Below are 12,128 nucleotides of genomic sequence, written 5' to 3'. Positions count from 1 at the left end.
TACAGTTAATGGAATACATGATGTCTGTGCCTTTTTTTTTTCTTTTGAAATGTAGGTTGTGTTTAGTTGAGTAATTTCCTCATCTTTTGAGCTGTTACTGCAAAATAATTCTCAAATAGGTTGATGCCACAAGTTGGACCTCAACGATCAATGCGCTTTTTGTCCACTATGTGGAGCAAACCACCGCTGGAGGTGAGAAATGGTAAGATGTCCTTTCTTCACTTTTCATACCACATTCTGACAGCTGCCTTTTGTAGAAAAATACTTCTGTGCATGGGCTCGCTATCATTTCACGTTGTCTGTCCCACAGTGATCAACAACTCTGATGCTTTTGATAAGTGTATGAGCTGAAATATAGTTGAGATGCTGATTTTTAGGAGCATTAGTTCTTATAAAACCTTCATACATACAGACGCGTTATTAAAAAAAAGTTTATACTGTAATGAATCGTTTAAGAATAAAAGTTGACATGCCTTTTTTTTAATTAGTTGTCGACTTAAGTATAAATGTCAGAATTTAGAGGATACAGAAAACATATTTTAGCCTGTAACATGTAAAAACAGACTAATTTTTTGACACCAATATGAGGAGAAAAAGAATAGGTATCTCGCCATTTAAAGTCCCTGTTTGAAAACTGGTTTTAATTTCACTATATGGATGTCATTCGTTATCAAAATGGAAAGCGTCTCCGTGGATCTGTAGCTTCAAAGTAAGACGGCGGTGACCACAAAGTTACAATCATCAAAAATTGACGAAGCGGTCACTATAAATAACCAAAACATCCTTATAAGCATCGACGTCTGCTATCGATGGCTCCTCCCCCGCTACCTGTAAATCTGAGATGCCATCTTCCAACTAATGGATGTGACAGGCGGCAGCGCCGGAGCCCGGAGCGCGAGAATTACCGAAACCGCTCGTCAACACGTGAAACCGTCGTTTTGATTCTTTTTTTTTTTTTTAATATATATTTTCAAACGACATCTCCTCAAAGAAGATCGATAGCATGCGACCTTTAACGTGAGGAGCGCATTCAACAGTGTGCTTTGCGGAGCTCAAGTAGCGGACCTGCTGAAAGCTGCGCTGTTAAACTAGGTGGAGGAGTGAGTGCATCCATCGACCGGCGAGGACAGCATCGCCTCTTCACTGTAATAATAACACTTCCTCTGTTTCGTCCATCGGGGCTGTCAGTGAAATCGTGAGGAGTTTTTGAGGAGTTTGCAAGAAAATGTGATTTTTCTTTTTCTTTTTTATAACGCACAGATCAAACGGACGATGCGCAGTCGCAGCCATGAACGCGCATCGTGAGACGCACGACTGATATCTCGATTTCAAAGGAAGTTTTTATTATTGTGCGTGTGTCTGCTGCCGACTCAACTTTTACGTCCTTGCTTAGTGAAGCCAGATGAGAAGGCAGAGGAGCGGAAGGTGGTTGACTCAACATGGCTGAGCCGCTAGGGCATCAGGGGGCGCTGGCTGGAGCTCCCCAAAGCGCCTGAATCCCAGTTGAGTTGATTGTTTTTTGGGGGCTGGCAGGTGACCACGAGCCGATTATGCCGAAAAACAGGGAGAAATTCAACCCGGACCCGTCCATCCACATATCCAAGATGAATGTGATCATCCCGTTTTCACCAGATGTGCCCTGTGACAGTAACGGTCAGCGGATGTGGTGGGCTTTCCTCGCCTCCTCAATGGTCACTTTCTTTGGGGGTCTCTTCATAATCCTCCTGTGGAGAACTCTCAAATACCTGTGGACTGTGTGCTGCCACTGTAACGCCAAAAAGAAGGTATGTCGGGTCGTTCCACAAACCACCACTCCTCAATGAAATGACTTATTTATCATCGACTTTTTGTATAGCACCCGGTGCGTGACAACAACGTGTCCAGTCAGTTTGATTTATGAAATGGGCTCGTAATTAAATCTGCGTTACGGCCCCATCGACAGAGAACACGGCGCGTGACTCTGAATAATGAACTCCGCTACTCTTGGCTTAATGTCACATACAGTAACAATGAGATGCCATTTTACTAAAATTATTTTAATCTTGGACTAGATACAGGTGAAGGATAGTGTGTTTGGGGAGGTGTACTTGTTCCTGTAGGCTGACTGCTTTTCCTTCCATATTTTAACATGATATTTACCAAAAAAAAAGTCATTTTTAATAATTTTGGAAAACAGTGAAAAATACACCTACATCTGTGGCAACTTGTCTTTCCAGAATTAATGCGCGGGTTACTCTGGGTAATCCACAGACCTCCATATGAACATTTGGTATTGGAACTATTTTCTGTTGAAGAATGAGTCCATATGAAAATAGTTCACGGTGTGTTCTGCGGATTAATCAGAGTAACAGGTACACCTTGTGGAATGAGATGTTGCATGTTGAATAGGGCAGGAAGGGGGCAATATTATTTTATTTTTTGGTATTTTGGGTGTCACCACCCTTTAATATTTTAGGACACAGATGCAGATGAAATCCACTGGAGGATTTAAAAGCTACAAAAGCTGAAAAACTGAAATTCTGGCTCTAAGACTAATGTCAAATGTAACTTGAGAAACTGGTTGCCTAGCAGTTGTCCAAAAAATCTCATCCTTAGCATATTTTTTCATAATTTATGTTCCCATCAACATAGTCTGAGGTCATCAGTATTTGCTGCTTGAAAGCCTCCAGTGAAGCGCATGGCACCATTTGTTTGACTCATTTCCAAAAGTCAGGAATAGTTTTCCCCCTGTTCAGGACACACAGAGCCCGTCAGCTGCTGCTGCTACATGGGTCAGACATTGTTGGGAGATCTAATTCTCTCACCAGTGGTGTGTATCTGAGTGTCTGTGTGGAGGTTAACACTCATGCCACAGTGTAATCCCCAGAAATAATTTTCATAACATTTAAGGCAGACTGCCACTAGATTTTCTGCTTTACAATTGTTACGACACCGTCTGCCCGAGGCCGCGTGCAGTCCCGCATTAGGGGGGAAAAAAATAATCATGCAGATTTTCTGCTGTACTGAGCGTCGATCAGGCTTTGTTTTAGGTTTCTGAACTGTGAAAAAAGATAAAGTTTGTGCCCTTCCTCATGTTCTGTAGGACAAAGATGGACTAGCTGATAAAGGTTACAGAGATGGAGCGGTTTATCTTTTTACCTAATGTATGTGCAGTCGTCTCTCAGACAGACAGGGTGGAAGAGAAGAAATGGCAAAGGCTGAGTGCGGGGTGGTGCTGACCTTTTGAAGACAGACGTCTGTATCATTTCCATGCTTTGGTCGTTGCTGGTTACAATTAGGGCTGCAACTAACGATTACTTCATTAGCTTATTATCTGCTGATAAAATATAGCAAGTTCCCAGAGCCCAAGGCCATGTCTGAATTTTGCTTGTTTTTTCTGACCGACAATTCAAAGCTCAGATACATTCAGGTTGTAATTATATAAAATGAAGAAAAGCAGCAAATCTACACATTTGAGAAGCAGGAATCATCAAAATGGAATATTTTTTCTTGATAAATGACTTAAAAGATCAGCTTAAGCATCTCAGCTCTAGTTGCAGTGTCTAAAACAATCCGTCAGCTTGCATCTGAGTTTTATTTATAGGTTTGTAGAAATGGAAAAGAAATGCATCTGTGAAAAATAAGATCAGTCCACAGTCGAACACTGTTCATGTGTGAATACCGGAGAGATGTCAAGTTTTGTGTTTTTGTTCAGATTTTGCCAAGTGAAGCTGGTGAGCTCCACCAACCTGTTGTGCTACTCTGTGGGAGTCAGCCAGGGACGGGTCATCCTTTCACTTCCAATCTTCCCCTCTCCTCCTTTTGCTCTCCTGGCATTGATTTCGTAACTCCTGCCCTGTCTTCTTCTCACACCTCTTTCTCTCATCCAAGAATCAACCTTCCTCCAAAGTGTCAGAAATGCAGTGTCAGGCGCATACGGTATGTGCCATATGAATCAGTGTTTTTGTTGCTAAGCAACTAGCAAGCAAAGGATTTCATTATAAGAGTAAATCTCTCTCTGTTATGCAGTTGTCGAGGCTGTGAGATGTGGCAGGTTGTGTTGGAGGAACACCTCCCCACCCCCTCCCAGTCTGTGCATGTCATTAGCAACCCAAACATGGAGCTTTCAGTGCATTGTTCATAGATGGGAGATGATAATCAGTTTCCTCCTTTTCTGATTTTCAGTTTGTTTTTCCCCTCTGCGGGGCGTTCGCTGCCCCGTTCTGTTCTGACAGCTCTCATGTCTCTGAGACTGAGCCTCCATCTCTGTGGTTCTGCCTTCCCAGTCTGATGGCAATCGATGAAGCTCGTCGTTTGTGAGGTTCTGATGAATGACAGCTATTATCTGTCTGGGAGGAAGAAAGAAATTGTGTTCATTGTAAATGGCACTGTACTCACAATGGGGAGATGAGTCGCTGTGGCAGCTTCTCAGTCAGGTTTCAGACTTGTAATGTGCAGGGGTATTTTTTTGTTGTTTATTTGTTTGTTTAATCTATGTTCAGCTGCCGGAAGTTTGAGACACCACATATCCAACAGTGGACTGGATGTGTCATTAAACTGATATGTTGTCTCTTCAATACGTTGAAAGAGGGCCCTCACATGCAGGTAGTAATTACTGGTGGCAGTGTTCAGTCGCCCGATTCTGACTGAGCAACCAGTGGCCATGAACTTTGGTACAAACATTCATGGTTATTACAGGACGAATTGTAATAATTGTCATTTATTATCTGTTCACACACCAGCTCACAGGAAGAGTTTTAATTGTTAAAAAACACATTAATATCTGTTGGATCTGTTGTTTGGATGATTTTTATTTTCTAAAGGTTATCTAAAAACCTGCCTTTTCAGATAACCTTTAAAAAATAAAAATCAGAGCAGCCATGGTGCCTTGTGCGTCTTCTGGCAGTGACTCAGAGTCCTTAGATGTGTCAGGTGCACAGGGTGGGTGTGGGTTTGGGGGTGATTTGAGGACTCAGATGGAGAGTCACTCTTATGGTGCTTTTAAGTGCCATCTGAAATATTGTAATTATCAGACGAATGCTCATGATGTACGAGTCAGAAAGTCGAAATAGCTGAGTGGCACTTTGCTGTTGTCTCTTTCACGCAGACATGCACAGGGACACGCACACAGAAACACACACACAATGCCGGCAAGTCAAGCAGAGTGAATATTAATGCAGCACAACATCAACTACATCAGCTATCATAAATTATTTTAAAAATTAACTATTTTTGTTCTCTGATTCTGAAATGAAAATTTGCTCTCGGCTGCAGGATTTTATAGTAAAATACAAGAGCCTGATTTAGTTAGTGTCCATTTCATTTTATGTGTAACCGGGAGTGCTTGAACACATGACCTGTTGTACTTCAGTATGAAGTCAGAAGAAGAAGAAGCTCTTGAAGGCAGCATCAGGTCTTTAATATCTAGACCCTCAGTCCTTTCTCTACATTTTCTGTAATGTAGTTTGTCGGTCTTGTTGTAAAGAAAACATATATATCCCTTGTAGTGTCTGTTTAATTGGCGGTGTGATTAGTTAGGCAAGTGTTAGCTGCTCACATTGCATAATATAAGCAGCATGTTGCAGCTTGGCTGTCATTGCACCATCTGGGATCCAACAGGTCTCAGATTAACACAAATGTTAAACATCTCAACAGTGCCAGAGCCTGCTGCTTTTTCTCAGTCAGAAAGACAAAAGATGCACTTGATGCCATTGTAAGACAGGTGTGGTAGAAAGTGTTTTAGTTTTACGTATGTACAGTATCTCAATTAGAGGAAACAAAGAAACGGTCCCAACTTGTGCAAATAGTCTTTAATCTGCCATTTTCACTCATTTTCACAGCCACATTTCATTGTTTTACTGATGCATAAACTTTTAAGTTTCACTCTTCACTTACCACTGGAATTGTTCCCTCTTCCCTTAAAACAGCCGCTATAACTCCAATACTCAAGAAACCTGGTTCAGATCCCAACAATTTCAATAACTTTCGTCCCATTTCAAATCTTCCCTTCATCTCGAAAATTCTTGAAAAAACAGTTGCTACTCAACTCCATACACATTTATCCTGCAATAATTTATATGAACAATTCCAGTCTGGTTTCCGCCCCCTCCATAGTACTGAAACTGCACTTCTCAAAATCACCAATGACCTCCTCCTGGCTGCTGACTCTGGTTCACTATCCATTCTCCTCCTTCTTGATCTGAGTGCGGCCTTCGACACAATCTCACACAACATCCTTCTGGACAGACTCTCCTCCATTGGCATCACAAACACACCCCTCAACTGGTTCCATTCATACCTCTCAGGCCGCACTCAGTTCATTCAGCTAAAATCATTCACCTCTCACTCAGTCCCAGTCACTACAGGCGTGCCCCAGGGCTCTGTCCTGGGGCCCCTGCTGTTCATCATCTACCTTCTCCCTCTTGGTCACATCTTCCGTAAACATTGCATTCATTTTCATTGCTACGCGGATGACACCCAGCTCTACCTTTCAACTAAACCCAACATTACACTTCCTCCCTCCTCCCTTACCAATTGCCTCCTTGAAATAAAATCCTGGTTCACCTCAAACTTCCTCAAATTAAACAGTAACAAAACAGAACTTCTTCTAATAGGCACAAAACACACCCTGAGCAAACTCCATAACTTCTCCATTCCCATCGATAACTCCTTCGTCTCCCCCTCTCCCCAGGTAAAAAGTCTGGGTGTCATCCTCGACAGCACCCTCTCATTCACCTCCCACATCAATAATGTCACCCGGTCTGCCTACTTCCACCTTCGTAATATCAATCGTCTCCGTCCTTCTCTGACTCCTCATTCCACTGCCATTCTGGTTCACAGCCTAGTTACCTCCTGTCTAGATTACTGTAACAGTCTTCTATTTGGCCTCCCTCATAAAACCCTCCATAAACTGCAACTGGTTCAAAACTCTGCTGCCCGTATCATCACACGCACCCCCTCCATCCAACACATTACACCCATTTTGCAACAACTCCACTGGCTCCCCATCACATACCGCATTAACTACAAAATACTTCTCCTCACTTTTAAAGCCATCCACAACCTCGCCCCTCCATATCTCTCCGATCTCCTCCATGCTGCCACACCTGTCCGCACCCTCAGATCCTCTTCCTCCATCCATCTCACTGTCCCCTCTGCCCGCCTTGTTACCATGGGGAGCAGAGCATTCAGTCGCTCTGCCCCCCAGCTCTGGAACTCTCTCCCACCTGACCTCCGTAACACTGATTCACTTCCACATTTCAAATCTAAACTCAAAACTCATCTGTTCAGATTAGCTTACTCTCCCTGACCACAACTGCATTGTCTATTGTCTATTTTAAACTGTACTGTCTCTTTTGTTTTTTACTGTTTTCTTATTGTGTATGTTTTTATAATGTAAGGTGACCTTGAGTGTCAAGAAAGGCGCCTATAAATAAAATGTATTATTATTATTATTATTATTAAGTTTTTTTTAAACAGTTTGTGATGATGTTTATCAACAGGTGAGTCATTCATTAACTAACTAACTACTAGAGTCCAACTTTAGCTTCTGATCCCACTTAACATTCATGTCCTCACACCTCTGATGTGTATACATTCATGTAGATATTAACCAAATAATTGTGTTCATTCATTGAGTGATTCATTGATGGGAAAGATGTGAGGCTGAGCGTCATATGTGATACAGACCCAGACTTTCTTCAAACAGCTTAGGGGCTGTAGATCAGTGATGAGAGTCAGATATTTCAGGAAGTTTTTCCTCCTCTGAGAATGGAGATCCATTATTAATGTGATTAATATTAATATATTTTTAAATTATTTATTCACTTTTGAAGAAATTGTGTCACGAGCCACATGTTCTATTCTAGCTTAATGTACTCTCCCTTTGAGAAATGATCATGGTGGGTCGTGAGAATAGGCTTACGGTGTTGATCAATGACCCATGGTGTCAGGAGGACTAGATTTAGGCAGGATAGTCAAACCTAAATTTGGAGGCTTAGACTATTGATCAAAATGACAAAGAGGACATGTGCTGCCTTAGTGGCTTTAATGACTACATGTACTTTTCTGGTGTCTGTGCCTATTAAAAATGTATCTTATCTATTTTAATTTTTTCATTAAAATCAAATCCAGTGGAGGATTGTTTAACCCTCCTCACATTGAAGGTATCTTCCTGTATGTGACCGTAAGATGAAATCAACTGTCAAAAAAATAATAATAATAATAACTGGGTAGGGGCATATCATGAATCACAGATCATTATTCTTTGAACTCTGCCTTTACTGGCATTAAAAAATATCATCATATTAGATTTGGTCATTAAAGTGCTGAGGGATGCCAACAGCGTGATGCCAATTAAGACTGCTTAAAGGCTATCACTTCCCCCAACACAGCCTGCGTCACTTCACACGGAAGTGAACTGGCATAAATACATCAGGTCCAATGTTTCATAGAGTTGTGTCGGTCAAAAAGACAGGGCAGAACCATTCACATGAATTTTGGAAGTGTTTGTGAAAGTGTTTTCAAAAGAAAATGAATTGTGCACAAAGTCCATCACTTTTAGTTTACTGACGACCTTTCAGTCCTCAGACCTTTATCATGCAAAATTCATATAGGCAAACAACTCCCCAGATGATGGGGAAGACGCGGCGTTATCATCCATTACTACCAGTTTAGCTTTATGTTCCTTAACAGTGAAACACCCTATTGAACAGGCTGCTGTCTGATGAGGCAAACAGCATGTTCTTTTCCCTTTCAGTCTCTAACCCACAGTCTGATCCACACACCCTGATCCCCTTAAGGGGATTCAGAATTTAGATTTGACTTAAATTCCCCCAGAAGCTGTGTTTCAAGGCCAGTCTGATAAGATTTTTTTTTTTTTCAAAATAAATCATGTAACCTTCGAAGGTCTGTGGTTTTGGTTCACAGTGTACAGTGACTGCTGCAGAGGAGTCTGTTTGCCCATTTTATTACATCAAAACACGTTTCACTCTACCTGAACTAAAACTGCACTGAGTGTAAGTCTCAGCTAAATAATGGAAAACCCACTGTCTGCTTGAAAACAGCTCATACCTGTTGCCTCTCATTTCTACATCGCAGTTTCACAGAATTTTCCATTCCTGTATCTTGTTGGCTGCGTGAGCTACTAAGTGAACTGGACATGTTATTATAGTGTTATGAGGTTAGTGCTGCAGGGCTCTGGACAGGCTGTAGGAAGTGTAACATGGTCTGCTGGTGGTCTGCTTGTCTCTGACTAATGGCTCTGAACATGATTGAATTTCTTTGTGCAGCCAGCTATTTAGTAATAATAATGGTGGTTGAAATCTTTGCTGTGTGGGTTGGCAAAAGCCATTTCTCTTTAAAAAGGTGTAAAATAAGTAGAAAGACCCAAGTAATGTGCTGTAGAATTTGACTAAATCTATTTTCTCATTTATCTGTGCCTGTGTTTCTGAAAATATTGCACCTTTTACTATTTATCTCACACTCTTAGTTTTTACCCTGTTTGTCGCTCTCAGGCACAAACCCACTGGTTTCTACTGCAGACATAAATCTTTACAAATGCATCACAAATATGTGAAGTTTAATTTCTTTAAAAGGCTCAGTCATTTCCTAAAACAGCTGGGCACTCTAGTTTTTAGTAAGTGTTGCTCATATAGATATAAGTAATTCATTTGTCAGATACTATTTGTAGTAATTAATACAATTTGTTTTTCGCTCATGTATCTACAGCCTTAGGAATGTGGCTCACTGATAACACAGAGGAATCAGTTATGTCAGACTTCTGGCTATACTTATTAAAAGTTTTGGTCTTTTTCATAGGATTCGTTTACAGTGAGAAATATTTTTGATGAACATGGGAACTGTAGTTTATTTTGAGTCGATCGCTTATCCACTGACTCGATGCCTTAAATATCTGCTGGTATAAGCATAATCTGCATCTGAAAATATTCCATAACAAATAGACTATTTACTCCTGTCAGAATAACATTTGTTAGTAAAACGACAGTGACAGTTTTTCAGGAATGTGTTGACATTAACAAAAATACAGAATATAGCCAGGCTTCTCCTTTAAGTAAATTAAAGGATTTCAATTATTTTCCATGTCCCTTCTCCCTAAACAAGACTGCGGGCAAACAGATGCTCTTGTCATCTAATCACAACTGTGTAGCCCTTAGCAGTGTGTTGCAGACCATAATTATTCATTCATTCACTTACTTCAATAGTGCTGCACCCCCTCCAGCTTTACAAAGATTTATGGTGGAGTGGAAGCACAACACATGTTGCATAGCTGCATACCAGGAGTTCTTTGAAGCTGGCTACCCTGTCGCTGGGACACACAATAGTCCATCCTACATCTGGAGAATGTGGCATGCTGAGATCTTGGGTGTAAGCACCAGAACAAAATGGACCGCTGCAACAGTGTACACATGGCACTTAGCTTAATGGAAACCATATAAACAGTGAGCAGTTATTTTTTTCCCCCTTCAACTATGTAAACTGCATAAACTAATTCCACATGATGAGCAGAGCTGTAGGAAAAAGGCTTCAGAGCGAATGATGTGTGACACCATTAAGGTAGAGGGGAAGTAGGATGTCACAGGGTAAAGAGTCCAAGCCATGTTAGCCTCGAGGCTCTGGGGTGTTTCATTGGGGAGCATGGCTAACCTCTGCATCCTGTCTCGATTTCCTGCTTTCTGAATCATTCCAGTCCCAGCAGACAGACAGACAGGCAGACGGGCAGAGAGACAGACAGGCAGGCAGGCAGCCCACTCACTCAGTGGAGCAGAAACACCAGGAGCTCAGTGGCTGCCATGGATACAGTCCTGGAGTCTCTTTGCTGCTCTCACTCTGTAGGCCATGTTTACTGTACGCATGTGTGCATGCATGTGCGTGGGTTTATTTTGAAAGCCTTGAGCCTGGTCACTATATTAAGAATGATCCATTTGGGTTCTTGAAGTGGTGATTTTGTGGTATTTGACAGTTGCTCGTGTGTTTTAGCACAGCTGCTAATCACAAAACCCAGGTAATATTTTCTGTTAAGTTTGGATTTCTGTACATGATGCTCCTTTATGTTTATATGCAAATGTTCATGTTAATTATGAATATATTTATCAAGAGAATTTTTGAACACACCCAGTAGTCCTCAAGAGCATGTTAACTTCTCCTCACATCTTCTAATACTACCATGCAGCTTGACCTGTTGAGACTAGTATAGCAACAATCAAAAATAATGTTAAAACTGACATTTCCTTGTTATACTTGGAGTGAGTTTCTATATGGATCATTAGCTCTGGTCAAGTGTGAGATTTTTCATTATGTTACCTTGTCCATCTTCGTTTCTATTAGGAGGTCCATCGGATCACCACAGGCGATGGCATCAAACGTGCCGACAAGGACGACGCGGCGGCCAGCGAGGTGGGCTGGATGACCTCGGTCAAAGACTGGGCCGGAGTCATGATATCCGCTCAGACACTGACAGGAAGAGTACTGGTGAGTTCACACTCAGTTATCATCCTTTGTTTAATCTTTGATTGACATCTAGAGCTACTTTACATGTTGCAGGCCGTTGGTTAAAACATCAGTGAGATGGAGCGTGACAGCTGATCACGATCATCCCCAAACTTCCTCATGACAGCTCAGCACTCGGGTTGGACTCCCTCATAGTATATTTTTCTGCGAGGGCGCCTTGTGAAAAATATTTGTTATTATAGGACAAGCCAGAAACCTTGCTCAGGAGGAGCTTGCATCTGACAAGCCACAAATCGGGCACGCCTGAATGTTCTTTGAATTTATTTCTGCTTGTCAGAAACATAAATATACCGTTTTGAAGTGCTTATCTTGCAAGCTTATCTCTCAGACAGGGGGGCAAACACATCAAAACAAAGTCAGGCCAACAAAGAGGAGAGATTTAAAGAGTGTATTAAGGTCATGTACCCCATAATGCCCTCAGACAGCAGAGAGAAACAGATCCAGAAGGGACGGAGGGACATGTGCAATTTACCAATTGCATTTGGTCAACTGAAGTGGTTGCCATGGCGCCTGGTGTGTCTGTTGACATTGTCACGTGGAGATCACAGGCCTCTTTGACCACGTTATCATCTTTATATTGTACGGCAGGATTAAAAGAATGCATGAGATCCTAAACAGTC

General features: G+C 41.7%; 1 protein-coding gene across 7 annotated transcripts in view; it reads left to right on the top strand.

Annotated features, from left to right (window-relative positions):
* Positions 1-1,550: 1,550 nt before the first annotated feature.
* Positions 1,551-12,128, top strand: part of LOC121201435 (calcium-activated potassium channel subunit alpha-1-like) — a 105,145-nt gene continuing 94,567 nt past the window's right edge. For 6 of the 7 annotated variants that reach the window (XM_041067263.1, XM_041067266.1, XM_041067261.1 and 3 more), the window contains exons 1-2: positions 1,551-1,784; positions 11,326-11,469. In XM_041067263.1, the coding sequence (XP_040923197.1) occupies positions 1,551-1,784; positions 11,326-11,469 (378 nt within the window). The remainder of the gene's footprint in view (positions 1,785-11,325; positions 11,470-12,128) is intronic. The other variant, XM_041067264.1, reaches the window with a different exon arrangement.

Source organism: Toxotes jaculatrix, chromosome 21, assembly GCF_017976425.1.
Source record: "Toxotes jaculatrix isolate fToxJac2 chromosome 21, fToxJac2.pri, whole genome shotgun sequence".
Taxonomy (NCBI): domain Eukaryota; kingdom Metazoa; phylum Chordata; class Actinopteri; family Toxotidae; genus Toxotes; species Toxotes jaculatrix.
Note: the sequence above shows the minus strand (reverse complement) of the source record. Positions and strands in the feature narration are given on the sequence as shown.